Source organism: Zalophus californianus, chromosome 6, assembly GCF_009762305.2.
Source record: "Zalophus californianus isolate mZalCal1 chromosome 6, mZalCal1.pri.v2, whole genome shotgun sequence".
NCBI classification, from domain to species: domain Eukaryota; kingdom Metazoa; phylum Chordata; class Mammalia; order Carnivora; family Otariidae; genus Zalophus; species Zalophus californianus.
Genome location: NC_045600.1, coordinates 5,173,831 through 5,198,553, shown reverse-complemented (window position 1 = coordinate 5,198,553; position 24,723 = coordinate 5,173,831). Strand labels below are relative to the sequence as shown.

General features: G+C 42.3%; 1 protein-coding gene across 5 annotated transcripts in view; it reads left to right on the top strand.

Moving 5' to 3' along the window:
* EML1 (EMAP like 1) overlaps window positions 1–24,723 on the top strand; it is a 177,808-nt gene that overhangs the window by 86,588 nt on the left and 66,497 nt on the right. For all 5 annotated transcript variants that reach the window (XM_027571729.2, XM_027571728.2, XM_027571727.2 and 2 more), the window contains exon 2: window positions 15,646–15,828. In XM_027571729.2, coding sequence (XP_027427530.1) covers window positions 15,646–15,828 — 183 coding nt within the window. The remainder of the gene's footprint in view (window positions 1–15,645; window positions 15,829–24,723) is intronic.

The window sequence follows — 24,723 nt, the reverse complement described above, 5'->3', positions numbered from 1 at the left end:
TTCTCTCCGTATTTCATTTTGGATCGTTTCTATTGCTATTTCTTCATGTTTACTAATTTTTTCAGTTAATTTCATCTAGCAGATTGTAGTTTTCATCTCTAGAAGTTTGATTTTTATTTTATCTTTATTTTTTAAATATTTATTTATTTATTTGGGGGGTAGGGGCAGAGGGAGCGAATATCCAAGCAGACTCCCGCTGAGTGTAGAGCCCGATGCGGGGCTCAGTCTCATGACCCATGGGTTCAGGACCTGAGCTGAAACCAAGAGTCAGATGCTCAACCAACTGAGCCACCCAGGCGTCCCTAGAAGTTTAACTTTTTAAAATATGTATATATATCTTCCATGCCTCTAGCGAACATATTCAATCTTTCATCTGGCTCTCATATATATAATACAGTTATAATAACTATGTAATTTTCCTTGTCTACTAATTGTATCAGTGCTGTCATTTCTGGGTTAGTTTGCTTGGTTGATTCTTTCCCTTATTATGGGTCATGTTTTCCTGCTTCTTGGAATGCCTGGTCCTCATTTTTTCTTGGATACCAGACATCATGAATTTTACCTTGTTGGGAGCTAGATATTTTTATATTCCTATAAACACTTTTAAGCTTTGTTCTGCGATGTGATTAAGTTACTTGGAAATAGTTTGATCCTTTTGAGTCTTGCTCTTAAGCCTCGTTGGGGGGCAACCAGCATTTTAGTCTAGGGCAAAATCCTCTGAGTTCTCTACCCAGTGCCCTGTGGATTATATGGTTTTCCACCCTCGCTGATGATGATCCCTGTGTAGGCTCTGGTGGTTGTTCTTTCTATTCTTTTTGGGTGGTTCTTGCCCCGGCCTGGGGTAATTTCCTCACATGTAAGTGCTGATCCATCCCCAGCAGAAGACTCAGGGGTCCTCCCTGCAAGATTTCCAAAATGTTCTCTCCCTGCGGCTCTCTCCTCTTCAGTGCTCTGCCCTGTGAACTCATGGATTTTCTGGACTTCCAGCTCTGTCTCCCCAGCTTAGGGAGACCTTCAGGCTTTACCTCTGTTCACTGCCCGTGTCACTTCTGGGAAACTCCAGGCTGTATGTGGGACAGTTACAGGGTCTGCCTCACTTCCGGAAACTCCAGGCTGTAAGCAGGGCAATTGTAGGGTCACTCACCTCTTTTGCTTAGCATTTCTGAGTGATCACTGTCCCTCACTGTCTGATGTCCAATGTCTTCAAAGGCTTCGTATAATATATTTTGTCTCCATCTTGGCTGGAAGTAGAAGTTGATGGCACTTGAGGAAAAAAGTAGTTACATAATATCAATAAAAAGGGCAGAGAAAGCATTGTAGAGTAACAGCAGTGATCAGCAAAAGAATGTGGGTAGTGGTTAGGACTCAGATGTCCTTTGGATTCTAACCTCAGAATGTTGTGGCCCCACTGTTTGATAGGAACCTAAAAAAGAAGTCCTACTGTGAGAACTTAGGCATTTTCAGTTTTAATGTCTTCCATGAGCCAAACCCCTCTACTGAATTATCCTGAAGACAGACTGCTACCGTCAGTGTGTTTTAGGAGGTTTTATCTTGGAGGACCAATTACATGGCTTTTTCCCCCATTTGCAGATTTTCAACCATTTAAACTTTGTTTTTCTGACTTTCATCCTAACAGTTGAAGGACAGGCTCCCATGCAGGGGAATATTGTCTGAAACTAATGGAAACAGTCCAGTCTCGAAGATGACCAGCGTTATGGGGAATGGAGCCCAAAGTACTTTAAATAGAAACATGTTATAATGGAAATTATATGGAATTTAATGGAAATTAATAGAAAAATAGTGAGGTTAGCTTTCATTTTATTCTTTTTGCTAAATGTTTTAAAAGCATCATATCAAATAAAAAAAATTTTTAAGCTTTTATTTATTTATTTGACACAGAGAGAGAGAGAGCACAATCAGGGGGAGAGGGAGAAGCAGATTCCCCACTGAGCAAGGAGCCGGATGTGGGGCTAGATCCTAGGACCCTAGGATCATGACCTGAGCCGAAGGCAGCTGCTTAACTGACTGAGCCACCCAGGCGCCCCTCAAATAAAAATTTATTGAAGCTACCTTTTTAGATACTTTTTTGTTAAGTCCGTTTAGGACCTGACCACATGGTATCTAGATGTGGACAACAAATGTGACAAGTGAATATTGCAAGAGTCTCCTTGTAAAATAAAATTTAGATGACCGCTTTGACAGCTTTAGACCTCTTTCAAGTTCTATGCTATGCTCATTATTTTGTCTGCTCTCCCCTTCCCCACCTCCGTATTTTTAATCTTCCCTTTTGAGGTTGGGATTGGCAATCCTGTGTGATTTCCTTCGGTCCTTTTCTTTCTCTTTCCCCTACCCAGCTGTGCCGGGGACTGGCTACCCCCTCCTGCCCTCAGTGCTCCTCACACTGCTGGACTTCGGAGCAAAGGCCAAGTTTTAAAGCACATCGCTTCACATATTATTGGGGGTTTCTTTTCTGCTCAACTGCAGGATCTCTCGTTTGCTTTAAAAGTGTAAAGTGGAAAAAAAAGAATTAACAACCTTAACGTGTCTAGGTTTTTTAGTTTCTGGCAGAAACAAGAAACAAAATTACTTGCAGAGGTAGGGGTGTGTGTGTGTGTGTGTGTGTGTGTGTGTGCGTGTGCGCATGTGTGTAGTATTAATCCTTTCAGAGATTTTAGGGAATCTCAGAGCTTCATGGGAAGTCTTTGTTGGCTTCATAACTCTGGTTAGGCAAAATGAAATTAGAGTATATTTCAAAATAAAATAATTAACCCATTTTCTAAATGCTCGACTAGAGAATTCCAAGGCTGTTCTTCCCCTAAGTGATTGTTCTTATTCATCCTCTTTGCTTCATTCATTATTCGTAGTTGAAACCCAGCAGCTCACCTGAAATCCTGCTCTTCCTTCCTCACCTGTGTTTTGAGGCAGGTGTGTCTAGTCCTCACATTACATCTCCAGCTGGGCTTTTTGCCAAGTTTGGGGTGGGGGGGGACGGAGCAGGGACTATTTAATTGCTCTCTCGTCTGTGTTCCTTTATTTCTGCAATGGTTATTTGTGGGCCAGTCTCCTCTGCTAGACTGAGCGGGCTACAGTTGGGAAGGTCGTGGTGTTCAGTGCACTAGAAGGATGCTCAGGAACACTTATTGAACTGGATGGAAAGTCTGTTAGCTTTAAGCTCTGTGTCACTGAAATTCCAACCCTGTCACATGATGCTTCTTAGGGTATTAGGTCTTATGTGTATTTTTCTGGTCTCCAACACCACTCTTTCACGACCAAAGACTCATCAAAGACCTTTATGCCGTTGCTCCCCAGATTTCGGAGGCTCTTTAATCAATAGGCAGTGGCCACATTTTTAATCAGTCAAGGACAGCTGTAGAATTCTTTCAAAGTCAGGGATACGAATAGCATGAGCATCCATCGAGATAGGTTTATTGACAGAGAGGGTCAGTTCTTGTAATTTTCTAGGAAGTGGTGAATTTCAGAGTCGGAGCTTAGGTGGCAGGTCCAGCCCAGAGATGAGCAAGACTCGGAGTGCCTGACGGACCCAGGCGATCACAGGAGAACCGGGGGTCTGAGAGCAAAAATAACGCTGGTGCACTTCAGCCAGGAGTGGCGGACAGGGCTGCGAATCTGACAGCAGAGCTGGAATCCGCACCTGAAACTGACAGAGGGCATGTGGCTTCTTATACTGACTGTGTCTATGTTGCTTTTGTGATTGGATGCTCTAGAATGGTTCAGAGTATGACGGTCAGTCTAACGTAAAATGGAGAGCCAGCTTTTATAGGAAATGTCTGCCTGCAAATTATTGAGTGAAAGACTGTTATTCCTTACTGCTTGTATGATCTAAAATGCTAAAACCTGATGAGATATTTTTCTTTTTTTTAAATTTAGTGATTTTTATTTAAAGCTTTTTTTTTAAGATTTTATTTATTTATTTAATTGACAGAGAGAGAGAGACAGCGAGAGAGGGAACACAAGCAGGGGGAGTGGGAGAGGGAGAAGCAGACTTCCCGCCGAGCAGGGAGCCCGATGCGGGGCTCGATCCCAGGACCCTGGGATCCTGACCTGAGCCAAAGGCAGTCGCTTAACCAACTGAGCCACCCAGGTGCCCCATGAGATATTTTTCTAAATAGTATTTGTCTAATATTTTAGGAGAGGTAAAATAAAACAAAAATTCTGTGTATATTTTACTTAGTACCACACAAGTCCCACTGGAATTAATGCTTGTCATTTAAATGGACAGCACATGTGGGGCAAAGAGTAGATGCCTTGCAGCTCACCTTGGTGCGCCACTTTCTATTTTTAGAAGATTTAGAAGAGATGGATGAGAAACCTAACTTCTTCAACCTCTTCTATGGAATGGCGACAACACCTAAGTGGGGGAGTATTGTATGGACTGGAGATAATGCACCCAAGGTGGAGCATCTGACAGTACCAAGAGGGGAGGAAGGGCAGGCATTATTGTTTTGGTGTTCTCCTTATTGTTTTAAATAATTAAAGAAAAGAGGGGTGCCCGGGTGGCTCAGTCAGTTAAGCGTCTGCCTTTGCCTCAGGTCATGATCCCAGGGTCCTGGGATCGAGCCCCGCATCGGGCTCCCTACTCAGCGGGGAGCCTGCTTCTCCCTCTCCCTCTGCCTCTCCCCCCGGCTTGTGCTCTCTCTCTCTCAAATAAATAAATAAAATCTTAAAAAGAAAAGATGTAAAAAACAATTAAAGAGAGAACATCTCAAGATGAAGGGGACAGATTCTAAGTTAGCCTTTTAAAATTAATAGTCCCCCTTTGACCTACAGGAGCATTACTCAGACACCAACATTTCAGAGTCAAGAGACTGTTTCTCTTTACATAATGAGAGAATCCTATGAACAAGCGACAAAGTGTACTTCCTTTGCCTTTTAAAACAGACAAGTTACTATGCCACTTTTTACTGTAAAACTGCAATGAAACCTAAAAGTCACATCCACAAATGGCTACATGAAGATCTAGGGTAAGGGCAGGGCCACAGGGTCACCTTTCTGCCAGGGGCGATGTAGGACCTACTTGGACCTGTGACCTCTCTCGAAACTCAGAAGCTGATGTGAGGTGAGGTTCTCATGAGAGTAAAGTCAGAGACGGGGCTGTGGATGTAATGCTCGGTCCATCCTCTGGCCACTCATTGTGGGCTGTCATGGGAGAGCTTGTACGGGACTCTGCCTGACCTTAAGGTCAATGTCGTATTTCCTCAGCTTGACCCAAGGTGCTCCAGAGGCAGAAATGGTCCCTTTCACTCTAGTGCAGGCCTCTCTCGTGGACCAAGCGCTGCACAGTACTTGCAAAAATTGCACAGTAACTGTTGTCAATGCTGACTTCACTGAAGGTCCGTGTTTGCTTTTGCTATTAGAAAACAGTACTACTAACAGCAATGAACTGTAGTGATACTAAACTACCATTTGTGTTGAGCATCTATTTGCCATCATTGTGTTAGATGTTGGTATGAGTCAACATTTATCCTTACAAGAACTTCAGAAGACAGGTGGTGTTACTGCTGGAGCAACCAAGTCCTTTGCCAAGACTACACAGCTAATAAGTGGCACACCCGGGCGTTGAACCCTGCCCAGTTTGAACTCCAAGGCAGTGCTCTTTCTCGGGTCCTGGGGCCCAGGCAGTCCAGAGCAGGGTTCCCTGAGCGTCAGCCTCCCCGAGGACTAGTTTTCTGAGCCGTGTTTGGACCTTGACAGAACGCTGCACGAGGCTGGGATCCGTGGCCCTGCGGAGGTCTGCTCTGGCCGAGGATGCAGAGTGTCTTTTAGAGCAGCTGGCCCGCTAAGTCCTCTGCGCTACGGGCCTCACACCACCGTGGGTTGGGTTCTACCTCTGATTACATCTTGTCTGTCCCTTTGCCCGTTCCGTCAGTTTGCGCAGCCTGATCACTTATGGTTTCCTGATGCCGAGATAAAGGGACTCTCTACTTGTCCTGTGTAAACAGATCCCCCAGCCTTCCTAAGGACATGAGCAGGTGCCACGGCCCCAGATGCTAGCTCCAGTTCAAACAGAAGTTTAAAAAAAAACCCAAGAGGGGAAAATATAAAGAAGATGGTCTTTTTCGACCCCCCCTGCGCCCGAACTCCACAAAGTGCAATGATGCTGGACAAGAATGCAAAAATTTTGAAAAAAAGATAAAGCCATTCTGTTGTTAACACTGTTTTAATGACATCCATGGGTAGATTTTAGAGCTACAGGAACAAACCTTATTTTACTTTTTTTTTCTGTTTTTTTTTAATAATTTTTTATTGTTATATTAATCACCATACATTAGTTTTTGATGTAGTGTTCCATGATTCATTGTTTGTGCATGACACCCAGTGCTCCACGCAGAACGTGCCCTCTTTAATACCCATCACCAGGCTAACCCATCCCCCCACCCCCCTCCCCTCTAGAACCCTCAGTTTGTTTTTCAGAGTCCATCGTCTCTAATAAACCTTATTTTAGAATTCATAACTTGCTAACGTGTTACTATGCTGGATTCCCAATCGAATAAGTTTTCTCGATGGAATTTAGAGGCACTCTCTCCTCTTGCACTGTGGAATCCTGTGAGATATTCCGAGGCTGGAAGTGGTTTGTGTTGGTTAGACCAGGCTTTGTGTTTTGTTTTTCATTATTGGGCCAATCCGTTTTTTTGCCAGCTGAATTTGAATTTGTAGAGTCATGTGAACAACACTGGCCTTTTGAAGGTTAAGAACTACAGACAGCTCACACTGCTGCCAAGAAGCCTTCCAGTCTTTTCTTGAGAGTAACGAGCCGAGGAGCAGAAGTAGGAGAATCCACTGCAGGTTAGGGCAGGATTTGCAAAGCACAGGGATGATGTCACAGAGACAACTTCAGCAAGTCTTGCACATAGAAGTTTTCTTAAGCTGACCAGACTTTTCTGTTTTTAATCGCTTGTATTTGAAGGCAGACATTGAAGTGGTTGGGGTTTTGTGCTTTGAGTTTTGGGGTTTTTTGGTAAAATATTAAAAATCGATGTTTTTCTTATACAAATTTGGCAGTATAATTAAAATAGAGTCTGACCTATGCACTTTTATGAAAGGCACCTCTAGAGCAAACTAAGGCCATAGTGATGCTATTTTGCTTTGTAAGTTTTTAGAACATGGAGCAGGCCTGCCTCGCCTTACTTCGTATGCTGTTATGATATTGGCTTGACAATGCACGGTGTGTGATTCCAGCCGACTTACTCCTTTTTAGTGCCGTGCTGGCCCCCACAGTCAGTGCGCACCCTCCCTCCCAGCTGCTGTCTGCTTCAACAATCCCCAAATCCTAGAAATGCGCGATTCTATATGCCAGATTCTTTTACGACTTAGAAAACACATACTACTAATCAAACACTAATTTCTAATTAATTTTCCAGTGCTATTTTGCATAACAGCATTCAGACAACACACACAGGAATCTTGAAGGAAATGTTAAGCTCAACTTTGGTGATTTTTATCAGTAATAATAATTAACACTAACAGTGACAGTAGCCCAATTGTACCTTGCATTTATAAAGCATTTACCATATGCAAAAATATATCCTAAGTGCTCTACATACATTAACTAGTTGAATAGTACAACTACCTGCTGAGGTAGAGAACTGTTGTTGTCCTTGTTTTACAAATGGGGAAACTGAGGCACGTGTAGATTAAATAATTTGCTCTACGTCACACAGCTAGTAAGTAGCAGGGCTGGGATTTGAACCCAGGCAACCTGACTGTCCAGAGTCCAGACTCTCCGTGACTAGAGTATATCCCCCCAGCTAAATTAGTTCTACGATGGCTTCTCCCAATCCATAGATCTCTCCCTGCCTTCTTCCTGGGGCCAGAGACCTTCCCAGGTAGGTCTGCCATGGCCCGGGCCCCCAGGCAACAGCTGCTACACAGGCTTGCCCTCCTTCCTTTCATTCACGTGTTAAAAGATTTTATTCGGCTGTTTCCCTGCTTCTCTGGAGGAGGATACCTTTGCATCTCCCCCTCCTCCCCTCCATTTGGCTTGACCTGGTCAAGTGGGGCTTTCTTGCTTTCCTATCCAGGTCAAAGGATAAATGGAGAAGTCACACAGAACTGCTGTCTATTCACAAGAAGTTATGTAGAACTTAAGGACGGTCTCTTTCCAGTGAGCAACAAGTATTCAGTTTGGAATATTTCTTTGCTGAGATCTCAAGGTATAATAGCAACCAACCTCCGCAAGCCAAACACCAGCAAAGCCAATGGGCAGACCTTATCTCCCTTGGACTCTCAAAGAGTTATTTTATTTTTTATGTTAGCATTCAACAAATCTGCTTTTTGGAGACAATTCTATGTATTTTAATACAGTGTGGATTTGTGTAATTATCACCACCGTCAGGATCCAGAACATTTCCATCTTTCCCCAAAACTCCCTAGTGCTGGGCCCCCACCCCAAGTCTTGGCAGCCCCTGATCTGTGCTCCTTTCACTATAGTTTTGTCTTTTGTAGAATGTCACATCGGTGCAATGATACAGTGTGTCACCTTCAGAGACTAGCTTCCTTCACGCAGCATAGTGAGTGATCCACCCAAACCGCGGTATCAATAATTCCTTCCTGTTTATTACTCTGTGGACGCAGCCTATCCATTCACCAGTCGAAGGACATTTGAGTTGTTTCCAGTTTTTACCAAGTATGAATAGAGCCGCTCCCAACTTTGGTGTACAGGCTTTTTATGAACATGGGTGTTCATTTCTCTAGTAAGTACTCGGGATTGCTAGGTCACAGCTATGTGTGCGTTTTAACTTTGTAAGAAACTGCCAAACGGCTTTCCCGAGTGAGCCTGCCATCTTATGTGTCCACCAGAGACGTAAGAGAGTTTCTGTGCCCTATATTCTGGCTGCATCTTGTTTTGTTGGTATTTTGTATTTTAGCCATTCTAGGAGCTGTGTAGTGATATCTCATAGTGGTTTGAATTTGCATTCCTCCAATGGCCAGTGACACCGAGCATCATTTTCGTGTGTCTGTTTGCCATTTGGTGAAATGTCTATTCAACTCTTTCGCCTGTTTTTAAATTGGGGTGTTGCTTTCTCACTGCTGGGTTTTAAAAGTTGTTTATACGTCTCCATCCACAGAGAGAGACCAGAAAAAAAAAAGATACACTCACCAGTATTCCCAACTGAAACAGTATGAATCTCCCATTTTAGGGGCGTAGAGATTGGAGTTGGTAGTTCTTGGAAGATGAGGAGTGTGTGAAAGGTCATTTGCAAATTCATACCTCAAGTTTGATTATGAAACAATGATCTATTACCTATAATGTTAACAGAACCTGAATTTAGGGGCACGGCAGATTTATATCCAGTAAGCAAAAATTACAAAATGGTAGATTTCAATTTCAAAGGCCATGATTATCTGACTACTCATTATGCTTCCCTGTTTCCATGTTTTTGTTTCAAGTGTTTCTGTTGCCTGAATGCTATTCTTCTTGCTTTTCCACGTAGGTGATTTTGTCCATCAAGGCCAACCCCTACTGGCTCCTGTTTTCCCAAATAGAATCAATATCCCCTTCTCTGTGTTCACTAACCACTTTATGTATTTCTCAATTATATAACTTATCAAATTGTCTTAGAAATTTGTGGACCTGTTTACTACACAGAGAGCTTTTGAAGGATAATAACTGTGTTAATGCAATCATTGTTATATCCCCAGCAATTAATTTGATGCTTGCTTCATAAGAGATACCCACTTACCCATCTACTCATTCATTTACCAAATATTTATTGAGTTCCTAAGAGGTGTTACATAGTGGGAAGGTAGAGCAGTGGACCAGCAGAAAAAATTTCTGTTGTAATGGAGCTTATGTTTTATTGATGTTTTCAGAGAGCTGGCTTCTGATTTCATTTATTTTCTTCATTGTTTGTCCATATTTTATCCCATTGATTTCATCTCCTTGTTATTTCCCTTCTTTCTGCTTGATTTTGTTTTAATTTGCTCCTCTTTTTCTAGTTAATGTGGAAGCTGAGAATCACTGATTTGAGAATTCTCTCCTTTCCTAATAGATTTTTAAAGCTATGAATTTTCCTCAAAGACCTGCTTTGCTGCAACCCAACACATTTTGATATGTTACATTTTCACTATCATACAATTAAAAATATTTTCTAATTTCTCCTGTGATATTGTCTTTGGCTTAACGATTATTTAGAAATGTGTTGCTCGGGGCGCCTGGGTGGCTTAGTCAGTTGGGCATCCAACTCTTGATTTCAGCTCAGATCATGATCCCAGCGTTGTGGGATAGAGTCCTGTGTTGGGCTCTACACTCAGCACAGAGTCTGTTTGTCCCTCTCTCTCTGCTCCTTCCCTGCTCATGCTCTCTCTCTCTCTTTCTCTCTCTCAAATAAGTAAATGAATGAGTAAAATCTTATTAAAAAAGATGTGTGGTGTTTAATTTATAAGTAGTAGGGATTTTCCTGGTTCTCTTACTGTTTTCGATTTCTAATTTAATGCCACTGTGGTCAGAGAACATACTCTTTTAGTTTTAACTTCATTCAGGTCTGTTTTTTGGGTCCAGAGCACGATGTGTCCTGGTGAATGTACCATGTATACTGCCAATGTTGGGTGTAGCTTTCCGTACATATCCAGGAAGTCAAAGTGGTTTATAATGCTGTTTCAACTTTCTATTTCTTTACTGACTTCTTAAATTAATTGTCCTATCAGTTGCTGAGAGAGGAGTGATAAAATCTTCAGGAATAATTGTGGAATTGGCTATTTCCCACTTTAATTCTATTTTTGCTTCGTGTATTTTAAACCTCTATTATTACGATTGTCTTGTCTTTCTGAAAAAATGATCCTTTTTTCACTGTGAAATGGTCCTCTTTATCTCTGGTAGTATATTTTATTTGATATTTATTTTATCTGATTATTAATATTGGCATTCTAGCCTTCTTATGCTTACTGTCTGCGTGCTATGTCTTTTTCTCCATTCATTTACTTTCAACCTGTGTCTTTGTATTTAAAGTGTGTATCTTGTAGATAGCATATTGTTGGGTCTTAGTTTTTTTTTTCCTGACATTCTTGGACTTTTAATTGGTGTGTTGGTTTTCTTTCTTTCTTTTTTTTTAGGATTTATTTATTTATTTATTTTTAAAGATTTATTTATTTATTTATTTATTTATTTGACAGAGAGAGACACAGTGAGAGAGGGAACACAAGCAGGGGGCGAGGGAGAGGGAGAAACAGGCTTCCCGCCGAGCAGGGAGCCCGATGCGGGGCTCCATCCCAGGACCCTGGGATCATGACCTGAGCCGAAGGCAGACGCTTAATGACTGAGCCACCCAGGCGCCCCTATTTATTTATTTATTTTAGAGAGAGATGGACACAAGGGAGGGGGAAAGGGCAGAAGGAGAGGGGGAGAGAGAATCTCAAGCAGACTCCCCGCTGAGCATGGAGCCTGACACAGGGCTCAATCTCAGGATCCTGAGATCATGACTTGGCCAAAATCAAGAGTTGGACTCAAACCACCTGAGTCACCCAGGCACCCCTTAATTGATTTTTTAACGCAATTATTGCTTTACTGTAACATTTAATGTAATTATTGCTATGATAAGTTTACATTTATCATTCTGTTTTTTCCTATTTGTTTATTTTCTGTTCCTCTGTCCCTCTTTTCCCTCCTTTTGGATTATTTGAATATAGAACTTCAATTTAGTATTTCTGTTGGGTTTTTTTTTAGCTATTCTTGTTTGCATTGTTCTCTGGTAGTTCCGTAGGGATTACAATACACATCTTTAACTTTTCACAGGTCCCTTATAGTTGATAATGTATAATATTAAAATCTTATGTAAAATATTGAAGCCTTATAGATCCATATCTTCCCCATCCTTTATGTTATGGTAGTTACATGTCTTATATATACACACTTATGAATCCTATCAGGCGATGTTATAACTTTCAACTTCAACAGTTTAAAGGTTTATAAGAACATTAACAGGAAAATGCAAGAAAAAAGATAAGTCTTGAACTCACTCAGATATTTATCACTTCCAGTGCTCTTCATTCTTTCCTGAGTGTCTGAGTTTACATCTTATATAATCTCCCTTTACCCTGAAGCACTTCCTTTAGTATTTCTTGTAATGTTGATCTGCTGGCAATGAATTCTTTCAGTTTTCATTTATTTTTATTTTTTTTCTTTGCCCTCACTGTTAGAGGATATTTTTGCTGGATATAGAATTCTGGATTGAATTTTCTTCATTCAGTACTTTATTATTTTTTTTAAAGATTTTATTTCAGACAGAGGGAGAGAGTGTGTACACACAAGCAGGGGGGAGGGGCAGAGGGAGAGGGAGGAGCAGACTCCCCACTGAGCAGACAGTGCAATGCAGGGCTCGATCCCAGGACCCTGGGATCATGACCTGAACTGAAGGCAGACGCTTAACCGACCGAGCCACCCAGGCGCCCCCATTTAGTACTTTAGAGATGTTCTACTGTCTTCTATCTTCATGGTCCTTTCCCAGTATATACTATGTCCATTTGCTCTTGCTGCTTTCAATAAGTACACTTCATCTGGTTTTCAGCAGTTTGATCGTGATATACCTTGGGGTGGTTTTTGTTTTTTTACATTTCTGTCCTTCACCAAATTTAGGATATTTGGGGCCTTTATATTTTAGATAATTTTTTTCTGCCTCATTCGCTTTCTTTTTATATTCCAGTGTCATGTGTGTTGGACTGTTAGAGATCATCTAACAAATCCCCATCTGACTTAGTTAATTTTTTTTTCTCCGTTCTTTCCTCTGTGTTCTTCACCCTGGAGACGTCCTCCGCTAAATCTCAGTTTTACTTGTCTTTCCTCCATCACATCCATGCAGCTGCATCCAGTCAGCGAATTCTTTACTCCCAACATTGTATTTTTCAGTTCTAGAACTTCCATTTGGTTCATTTTTATTGTTTCTGTTTCTCTGCCAATGCTTCCCACTTCTCCGTTGAAATTTTCATTCACTGGAAATATCTCATTTTCCTTATCTGTTAGTTCCAATATTTTGTTCATTTTGGAGTTGGACTCCATGTATTTTCTTTTCTCTTGAGACTCTGTTCCATTTCTTGATTCTTAGAACGTTGAGCAATTTTGGATTATATCCTGGACATTACAAATCTTAAGTTGTGGGGATTTTGTCTTCTCTTATTTTCCTCTGAGAAGTATCCTTTCCTTTGTCTTTGTGGCTGCATTCCTTGGCTGGACTTGAACTGCAAACTGCTTCTTGGGTGGAGCCTCCAATCTGAGTACCACTCCTCTGCTGTTAGCGGCGGTACTTGAGTCTGTTCCATGCAGATGCAATTGCCGGGTCAGCCAGAGCTGGGATAGGCAGAATTTGGGAATCCCCCTCTGGCATCTTCCCTTCTGGAATTTCCCCACTCTCCTCAGTGTTCACAGTTTTTGGACTTCACTTCCTGGTTTTCTTCAGACAAAATGGCTACAGGGTTTCCCACATGTACTCTCACCCCCTCCGTGTACCACTTAGATGTGGCTAGAAGCCACGCAAAAGGGATTTACTTTTATATTTTTTCCAAGTGAGTGTAAACTCCCCCCCCAGAGTCTATATACCTGTGTCTCCTCTCCAGTACTTTCAAGTAGTTGTTTTTTTGTATCATTTCCAGGCTTAAAATTGCCTTCTGCGGGCAGGAGGGGGGGTTGGTGCTGTCTAGAAGGGGTCTGTTATACCTGGAAGCAGAAGCCACTCCATGATGCTTACGTTGTAGTTGGGAGATAGCTGATAAGCTAACAAGAGCACAGTAATGCTATGGAAGAAATAAATAAGGTTGAGGTGATCCAAGTACCGACCTTAGGTTAGGTTGTTAGGAAGGGTCTCTGAAGGGCTCTGGTTGAGTTGACACCTAAAGAACAGAAGAATTTGGTCATGCAAAAAGCTCATTGAGAAATGTTTCAAGAAGGGGCGCCTGAGTGGCTCAGTCCATTGAGCATCTGACTCTTGATTTTGGCTCAGGTCATGATCTCAGGGTTGTGAGATTGAGCCCTGCATCGAGCTCCTTGCTGGGCATAGAGCCTGCTTAAGATTCTATCTCTCCTCTCCCTCTGCCCCTCCCCTGCCCCTCTCTCAAAAAAATAAAATAAAAAAGGAGATGTTTCAAGTAAAAGCAACAACAGATACCAAAACTCTTAGGGCAGTTGCAAAAGGTCAGAGTGAAAGGAATGACATGAAATGAGTTTCAGAGGCAAGGAGACTGTGGGACCTGGGAGGCCTTGATAAGGAATTGGCAGTTAACGGCTCTATACAAGAGACTAGGCTTGCCTTTGCTGTAAGGGGATGCTTACCAAACAGATTTGACTACTCGTGTTGCTTTGTCCGAGTAGCCAGACCTTAGCAGGCATGACTGATACATAGTGTAGTCTTGTTTGTTTGTTTTTAATGAAGTAAAAAATTTTATTTGTATGGTCTTAGATTCTGCATTGCTGCTAACTTTTATAACATTACCATCTATCATGTTTTGACTGAATAACAAGATTATCCATAATTATCTGAAGAGGCTATTAAAATATTTCTTCCGTTTCCTACTACATGTCAGCATGAGGCCAAATTTTCTTCATATATTCCAACCAAAATAACATAGCACAGCAGATTGGAATGCAGAAACAAATTCAGTTATTTTCTAATAAGTCAGACATTAAAGAAAAATTTTAAATATTCAAAATGTCAATCTTTTCACAAAACTTTTTGTTTTGAAAAACAGCAGTTTTCCATAAAAATGTGTTATTGAACATGTCATACTTTTGCTATTTTTAAATAGGTCATGATTAAATATTTATAAAATGCCTGTTTTAATTTTCAGTATAGTAGATATTGATGGACATAATTCACAAATAAGGTATTTGTGGTCCTCAATAATTGTTACTAATACAAAGGAGTCCTGAGACCAAAACCCATTTGATAACTGCTATGTTAAAGCTATTGTACATGGGAAAGATGATACATTAACTTTAAGTACATAGTGAAATCATGCAAAAAGTTTTTTTTTCCAAATTTCTATTTAAATTCTAGTTAGCGTATAGTGCGTAATATTGGTTTCAGGAGATAGTGTAGTCATAGGATTATCTGACCACCCCGTCGGCTAGCATCAATAGCACAAAAGCTAGAAGGCCATGCGGTGGATTTCGGCAGTGTGTGTGCAGTTGAAGTGGGTACACCCTAGCCCCCCCCACAAGGTCTCCGACATCATAGGAAAGAAAATACGTTGCCTTGTGTTACAATAATATAATGACAATTAAAACCACAGCTAAGGGTGCCTGGGTGGCTCAGTCGTTAAGCATCTGCCGTCGGCTCAGGTCATGATCCCAGGGTCCTGGGATCAAGCCCCGCATCGGGCTCCCTGCTCCGCGGGAAGCCTGCTTCTCCCTCTGACCCTCCCCACTACTCGTGCTCTGTCTCTCTCCCTCTCTGTCTCAAATGAATAAATAAAATCTTTAAAAAAAAAAAAAACCTCATAGCTAAAAAGAAGTGAAAAGCACAAGCAGAACGAGAAAGACTGTAGCAGAATGAGGTGTAGTGGTTCTGGGTAGTAAACACTGTCCCACATGGTTTCTGCCTAAGAGCAGTTATACGTTTTAGCCATGTGCGCCTGCACGGGTGTTGGTCTGATTTCTCTGGGGAGTGCTAAAGAGTCACGGGTTCCTCTCCTTTGGTTCAGATGACAGCGCTTCGGCTGCCAGTAGCATGGAGGTGACAGACCGCATTGCCTCCCTGGAACAGCGTGTCCAGATGCAAGAGGATGACATCCAGCTGCTCAAATCGGCGCTGGCGGACGTGGTTCGGCGGCTGAACATCACGGAGGAGCAGCAGGCTGTGCTGAACAGGAAAGGACCTACCAAAGGTGGGCGTCTTAGATGTGCAGGAACAGCGGTCGGCTTGGTCTCGTAGCAGGTGTTTGCCCCTAGTGCATACATGCACTCCTCAGCGTTGACAGAGACCGGAGACTCAGAACATTGATGAGCTGGTCTCGGCATTACCAGAATCATCACACAAAGCGGGACGGGGTTTGTTCGGCTTAATGTTAGTGAGTTGTTCAGCCCAGGGGTGTACACGTGGAGGTGATCAGTAAATGCTCAGAACCACTCACGGTAGACTGTTGGGAACAATTGTTTATCATGGGATGGAAGTAGCTTGCGAGGCAGAACCTAGAACCAAAAACCCCACGATCCTTTGGGCGCCCTGGAGGCTGTTCCAAACTTCTTGATAACTCTCCTCTCTTTCTCTATACTCAGCTTGTCTGCTACCGTTCAGTTCAGCACAGCCAACACTTAATTATCCTATGCCACAGCGAAGCTCGGAGCCAAGAACTGGGGGCCCAGAGGGCAGGCCCTTCCCTGAGGAGCTCAGAACCCGAAAGTTCATCACTCACTGCCCCCCCCCCCCTTGTAGTTAGGAAGCTCCTCCTGGGCATAGCCTCCTGTTTCTTTCGAATCTCCTGCTCTGCCGTCCAGGAGAGAATGTAGTCTACTGCAGAATTCTGTACCTAGTGGGTTTCCAGCAAATTTAAATCATCATTTCATTTCCCTGTGGTGCCTATGTGTGAAACATAAAAAAAGCAATATTTGTGTTTGAAGTAACTTTGTAGTGACCCTCTTCTTAAAATCTGGAAGTACAACGCCTCATTAAAGCTTCTGTCCTACTAATCATAGTCAGTCCCCCTGATGTCTGCTTTCAACCCATATACATTGCTCATCGTTTACCAGGATTTCTGTTCCTTGTGGCTAACTTAAGAAAACAGAATTCATCTTGGCTGTTAAATTCCTTTGATTAAAATATTTGAGATCACACTGGCATGTAAATGTCCCTTTAAAATTAGCTTTTTTTTTTTTTAGTTGTTTGGATTTAACAAATTATTTCACAGTTACCATGTTTTTCTTGGAGTCAGGAGAGGGTACTGTCTGATGTTGCATATGTTACTTTTTTCTCAAGTACTTGGCTATATTTTCGCATATCTGTGGAAAGAAATCTGTTTCTTTGTCCTTCTGGGTAATTATCACCAGCTCCATGGAAGAGATACATGCTGGGCAATGTCTATATATTTTTGTAATTTTTTTTTATCTGAGTATAGTTGACACACAATGTTACATTAGTTTCAGGTGTACCACGTAGTGATTTAATATCTGTATGCCCTGCTCACCACAAGTGTGGCTGCCATCTGTTACCACATAACACTACCTCTTGAATAACCCTTTTATTTATTTATAAGATTTTATTTATTTATTTGAGAGACAGAGCACAAAGGGTGGGAGGGGGGCAGAGGGAGGGGGAGAAGCAGGCTCCCTGCTCAGCAGCCTGCTGAGGGGCTTGATCAGGACCCCGAGATCAGGGCCTGAGCCTAAGTCACATGCTTAACCAGCTGAGCCACCCAGGTGCCCCTTGAATAATCCTTTTAAGTCATGTTTTTTCCTCATCCTAAGTTACAGAATGACTAGGGTATTTTAAATAGAAACCCAGGTTATTTTAGGTTTTCTTGACCCGCTCAGCTTTCCAAAAATAAAACCAATGACTACTCTACCCTAAAGGGTATATTCGAAGTTGTTGCTTCATATAAAACATGAGACTTCCAAAACTTCTGTTTTTAAAAAAATTAGGGAAAAAAATAATACAAGAGCCCTACCAAGGAGTTTTCTTCTCTTGATTAAGAATAGAGTTTGGTTTTTATAAAACTTCGTCTAAGGAAAAATTTGTTTTCATAGTGAGCTCTATTTCTGTATAATATTCTTTTCATAAGTAAAAGTAAATCAGAACATAATAGCCAGGGGGTCACCCCAAGAAACAGAACAAAGATCAGAAGAAAGCTGGTGAGTGGGGTGGCATCCCCTGGATGCAATGGGCCACGGTTTCCCCCAAGCAGTTAATTACAGGACGGTGGAAGCGGGGGTGGGGAGGTGGGGAAGGGGGCCTGTCCGAGGTTCTGGGTCACTGCTTCCCTTCTGGGGAGAGTCGTGAGGGTGCATATATGCACCTCTAGCTGGATGGCTGTACTCAGTAGCCACGGCTCGGTTGGGGGGTCGTTCAGACAAGATGGATTAGAGGCAAACTTCCTTTGGTTGTAAAAGGCCACATTATTATTATGATCACACTTTACATTGTTTTGCCCTGCCATCCTGATACAGACTTGAGGAAGACGGGACACACGGCATTCTAATTGTTAAACATTAAGTGTTGTCAAAAGCTTAGGGTTCAGTGTTTCGAGCTGTGGGTGAGTATCAAGCTTTGGGGGCACACCTGCCCAGTGACAGGATTGGCTGTGCCACCACGAAACAGGCCACACTGGTGGGCAGTGAGCTTTCAAAGCGCTCAGCGTGGTTCAGCTCATAGACGGTGCATGGTGGGTGCCATGTCTATGCCACAGTCACCCCTGGCTGGTAGACGGCAGGGTCCACACAGTAGCCCCAGTGTTGCCTGTGAGGCCGTCCATCATGATTCTAATCCCTTTCCATGACAGAACTTCACTTGTGTGTAGGAAGTTATCGTGACCTCTCAGCTTTGACTTACTTTATTATTTTTTGTATGACTTCACTAGCATAACAATGAGAACTGCAGTCTCGGGAAAATAATTCACTGACAGACCGAGGTCATGGCTTCCTGAGACAGGGGGCAGATTGTGGCCGACCCATCCAATGCTGGGCCTGTGGACGTCGAGTTCATATAGAGGGAGCTCCATCTCAGACCACTGTTCCTTGGCAACATTCTCCTGTTCCTGGGATTTTTAACCAGTGATACTGCCCTGGGTCTTAGGAGTTACTCCATCTCTACCTAAGCTCCCCAGACTTTGTTATTCTTGTTTCCTTTTGCCTTTGGTATTTTTTTCTAAGTATTAAGAACTGGTTGCCCTGTCATGCATCTTCACTCAAGAGAACCTCAGCCTGCAAAGTTTGCTTTGTTTATGTTAGATTGACTCTCAGATGGGGAGATTTGGCATTTTTTAAATTATTCTGAGCTTGGGTTACCATATAGTGGAGAAGAGAGAATCAAATTGTTTGTGGAGGCACATATTGAAAAAATTCTTGGTAATAAAGTTTTTTCGGTGTTGTGGATGGAGCAGGGACAGTCCTCACTGGTCACTAGCAGAATTCAGTGACAAGACCCCCTTACAGACCGCTGTTGTGAGGATAAATACAGAAGAGCGCTTCACAAATAAGAGCTCACTGTCACATCAAGCGTGGTGGAGGATAAATGGATAGGAATGGAAGGAATGCAAGCTATAGGGGCATGGCTAGAAAACTGCAGCCCTTTGTAGGCTTGAGTACGGTGTCATCTTTAAAAATGTCTGTGTTATTGGTAACAACAGGGAAAGTGCCTGTACATTGCATTAAGAGTTGAGAGCAGGATATAAAACTGTATATATGGCATAATTCAAGTAAATAGACAAAATCTGTACAAAAAGATGGGAAAGAGCTATACCGAGAGTTATCACGGATGGTTTGTTTGTTTTTTTCCTGAGTGGTAGGATTGTGATTGCGTTTCTTCTTATGTAATTTTTAGTTGGTTTCTAAATATTCTTTGGTGTAATAAGGAGAAGAAATTTGTGTTTCAAAAATGACTCCTTTCTTGGGTGCCTGGGTGGCTCTGTCAGTTCAATGTTTCCCTTTGGCTCGGGGTCATGATCCTGGGGTCCTGGGATCGAGCCCCGCATCAGGCTCCCTGCTCAGCAGGGAGTCTGCTTCTCCCTCTGCCCCTCCCCCTGCTTGTGTTCTCTCTCTCTCAAATAAATAAATAAAATCTTTTACAAATTTTTTTAAAAATTAAAAAATAAAAATTATTCCTTTCTTACCCTGAATCTGATCTTCACTGCACTGAGCACAACAGCAGAGCCCAGAGCAAATGTCCGGAGGCTGGAGTTGGCTCACGTGTGTTCTCAAGAAGACAAGGAATCATGGTTTGGAGTTAAATTCCTGATAGGCCCATTGTGTACATGCATGGCTAATTTCCATTCCAGTGCTAGGGGAGTGCTATAAGATTTTACTGTAAAATGTAGATTAAAATATAGTCATTGTCCCATGTATCTGTGATTGTCTGCTTTGTTATGCATTAACTAGCAAGTAATTCCTATTTATCATTTTAAATTTTGCTTGTGTGTTCAGACCATAATTCGGCAGCTTGCCTTTTGTAAACTTTAATATACCTTTTGCAGACTTTTTTATTGGTTATATTCAGAGCCCCATTAATTAACAGATCAGAAAATTACTAAATATAACCAAAACTTTCTAGTAGAGATACTCATATGCAAGTGGGTCCTGCTGTTCTGGGACATCAAAACCTCCCATCTCAGGACTTAGACTCTGAGACCGCTGTTGAAAGCAGACTACAGATAACCTTTCAATAGTCTCTGCTATGTTGACACTTACTCCTAATGTTCAGAATGATACTCATAGCTACCATTTATTGACTGGCTGGGTGCTGGACATTGCAATAGACATTTTGGATATATGAGCCCATTTCCCCTCTCCACAGTTCTTGGAGGTAGGTGCTATCATGCCCATTTTACAGATGAGAAAACAGCCTCTAGGAGACTGGATAATTTACCCCAGGTCACACAAATCTGGGACTGGCCCCCAGGGCCTGGCTGGACATGCCTTCTTTCTACCATCTATGTTGCTTTGCTCAGCAGTATTATTTAAATTCGCATTATTCAAATCAAACCAAATATTTAGGAAATGAGTAACCAAAGGACTTGAAATGAGGGTTCTGTTCTCAAGGTTTAACTTGATTTGCAAAGCGTCCCAAATAGCATAGGTCATATTTGGCACATGATTGTGTGAAATACTATGTATGGTCCCTTCACAAATTTTATTAGAGAGGAACAAGTAACAAATTAAAATTCTAAGCTCTCTGCAATGAATGAAATTAACAATTAGTTCTTTATCCTGGTTAACTGCAGTTAGCAGTTTGTGTCCCTCTCTCTTACACTGTGCTTTCTCTTTGTCTTTCGCCTTACAGATGGCTCTATTACAGAACATAACTTTTGGGTTTTTTTAAGACAGAACACACTGTAATCTCTCTCATTTGCCCCATTAATTGCCCTCCCCAGTTTAGACAGGCATTATTTAGTGAATTATGGAGGAGGTTTAGTAGATATGTTCAGTTTCCTAGAGACTAAGAAGGATTGTGTTCAAACTTTATATTATGATGGGGCGCCTGAGGGGCTCAGTCGGTTAAGCGTCCAATTCCTGATTTTCGCTCAGGTCATGATCTCGGGGTTGTGAGATCGAGCCCCACATCAGGCTCTGAGTGGAGTCTCCTTGAGATTTTCTCTCCCTTTCCCTCTGCCCCTCCCCCCCTAAAATAAATAAATAAAATCTTTAAAAAAAAACTTTATATTATGAAATGTTCAAATGTATATAAAAGTAGAAAGAAAAATACCTTTTATTTTTTACCTGGCTTCATTATTTATCAACACGTTGCCCCCTATGACTTACTTCCCTCACCCCATTAGGATTATTTTAAGGCAAATCCAAGACATTGTATCGTTTTATCTATAAATATGTCAGTATATATTTCTAAGATATAAGGATTCTCTTTTTAAAAAACCCATAATACCCTTATCACAAATTTATTATTAAAAAGTAATTCCTTAATATCAAGTCAGCATTCAGATTTTTCCAGTTTTCTAATGAATGACTTTTTTATAGCAGCCTGTTGAGATATAATTCACAGAACATAAAATTCAACCTTTTAAACTGTTTTTAGTATGGTTCACAAAGTTGTACAGCCATCCCTACTCTCTAATTTCAGAATATTGTCATCACCCCAAAAGTTACCCCCTTTCATGCCCCCCGTGCCCCCCCTTCGCTAGCAACCATCAATCCACTGTCTCTGCGGATGTGACTGTTGTGGACATTTTGTATAAAAGGAATCACGCAGTATGTGGTTTTTTTGCTGCTGTCTTCTCTCACTTAGCAGGTCTTCAAGGTACATCCGTGTCATAGCAGGTGTCAATACCTTATTCCTTCTGATGGCTGAATAATACTCTGGTGCATAGAGATGCAACATACTGCTTATCTGTTCATCAGGTGATGGACATTCGGGTTGCTAATAAATGACTTTCCATAATCAGTTCATTAATGTCTTTTTTGCCCATACATATTTCCATTATATTGACTATTCAGCATTAGAGGATTCTTGTATTACCAGACCAATGCCCAGGAATTCAAATAACCCGTGATACCAGAGAGAGCCTCATCTACCCGCCAACGCTCTATTAAAACTTGATTCATGTGTAGTCTGATCATTTAAAAAACTTTTTAAAACCATATAAGAAGAGGGGCGCCTGGGTGGCTCAGTTGGTTAAGCATCTGCCTTTGGCTCAGGTCATGGTCCCAAGGTCCCGGGTTCGAGCCCCACATCGGGCTCATTACTCAGCGGGGAGCCTGTTTCTCCCTCTCTCTCTGCCCCTCCCCCTCGCTGTGCTCTTGTGCTCTCTCTCCCTCTTAAATAAATAAAATCTTTTAAAAAAACATATAAGAAGAGTTAAGATTTTAAATCTGCTGAATGTCCTCAGGCTTCTGCAGAGCAGATAAAGCAGTTCTGTACTCGCTCTTTCCACCGCGGGGTAGAGAGATCTTCCCTACTACTCTTATAGCACGCGCCACAGTGGGGATGCGCCGCAGTTGACTCCAGCATCCCCTGTGGGTGGTCTTTTGTTTTACAGGTAATGCCGCTGTGGTTGACCTTGTGCATGTGGCATTTTGCGTTGTTGCCAGTATGTCTTTAGGTCAGATTCCTAGAAGCGGGATTGTCCATCAGAGGATGAGAGTGTGTGTGACTTTGCTGAGTGTCAGCGGCGGGATCTTCCACAGAACTTAAGTAATTACCCGCTTGTCTCGCAGCATAGTGGACACAGTTTGCCTCTTCCAGTTCCAAACGTGGACATCTCATAAATTTTGAAATGGATAATTAGGGGGGTCTTGAGCTCAGGGTCGTGACTTCAAGCCCTGTATTGGGGTCCACACTGGGTGTGGAGCCTACTTAAAAAAAATAAATGAAGCCTATAAATAGATTCCTTCCAGTTTGGGGCACCTGGGTAGCTCAGTCGGTTAAGCATCCAACTCTTGATCTCAGCTCAGGTCATGATGTCAGGGTGGTGAGATGGAGCCCTGTGGTGGGCTCTGCGCAGGACATGGAGCCTGCTTGGGATTCTCTCTCTCTCTCTCCCTCTCTCTAAAAAAAAATAAATAAATAAAATACATGGATAATTAGGAATTCTAGATTCATAGTGGTCAGATATGCTAAAATTAAACTTTGGATTTCTCCACATAACCACATACACAGTCATGCTTTGCATAATTAAGTTTATTTCAAAACCTAATGGGATGTTTTACTTATCAAATATTGCACATTGAGTTATTACTATGATGTGAGTGAAAAGGGTTTCTTGGTCTTTAGGTTGTAACAGTTCATAATAATAAGCATTGGTAGGTTCAGCGAGCTATACTCAAATTTCTGTAATTATATCAACTCTAGTTTTGAAAATATGTCATCACAGTTCTTAAAGTCTGGATATTCCAATCCTACCACCTAGAAAGATTGAAAAAAATTTATTTCAGGTTTAATTGTGAATGTTTTAGACCTGAGATTGCGAATACTTTTGTTAGAGCCAGAGATTTTCAGCTACCATGTTGTGGAGTCATTTTGCCGGAAATTTAACTCCTGGTAGTTTATCGAGGACCTTCTATGAATGAGTATGCCAAGGAACTACTAGCCATCAGTCCGGCACATGTGGCTGGACCAAGGGCCTGTCCCCTTCAGCCTCGTGGCTCAGCTCCCTGGTGGACTGTCGAGTTTGTCTATGAACTGACTCAGGGTGGCGAAGTCATAGAAACTCAGCACACTCTTCCCGCATGAATTAGGATCTGATTTCAGGGTGGGGAGAGACATCCTTAGAGCGCATTTGGACTAAAAATGGGGCCTACGGTCACACTGCCAGTTGGGGACACACTGGGCCTAGAGCTCTGGCCTTCACGCCCAGACCTGAGGTCCTGCCCCTGCCTACACTCCCCTGCCACCCTCACTTTGCCAGGTGTCTCCCTCTGCCCGTCCCTGGGTGTGCTGGATGCGGCTGAGGACACTCGCGTGGGTCTGATTCCACCGTAGGTGCCTCTGAACGTAACTGACACGCTACACTAATTCTACTCACATCGCGTTCTGGGGACTCGATTGCACCCTGATGTCCAAAAGCATTTCATCATCTGGATGTAGCCATAGGGTAAGAGCCCCCACTTCTCGTGTGCCTGCAGCATCCTGGACACGCCGCTAACAACTCCCACTGCTCATTCCTGATCCTTGCAGCGCCCTGCAGCCTGGCCGCTGTTACCCGTATTTCACAAAGAAGCTGGGGCTTGGAAAGGTGGTGACTTCTCCGAGGCTCCGTAAGTAAGCCGAACTGAGAGTGAGGCCAGTCCCGTCTGAGCCCTTCAGTCCTCTGTGCTTCTCAGTCTCCCTTGAGATTTGAGATTCCAGCCGTCCTGATACCGCTCCCATGAATGCATTCTAAACACACACCATTTATCATTCATTCTCCTTTTATTTGAGAAATCCTTCTTTCGTGCCGTGGGTCTACGTTTTGCCCCTAGGAACAATTAAAATGTTATTTTAAAAATCCCTTTTATGAACCAGAAGAATGTCTCATCTCTTAGTGTCATGTGGAGGCAAAGGAGTCATTTATCCTGATGAGCGGGAAATTGTGTTTGAACCTTTCCCTGTGCTATTTCTCTTCCACAGTTTTAAAGATCAC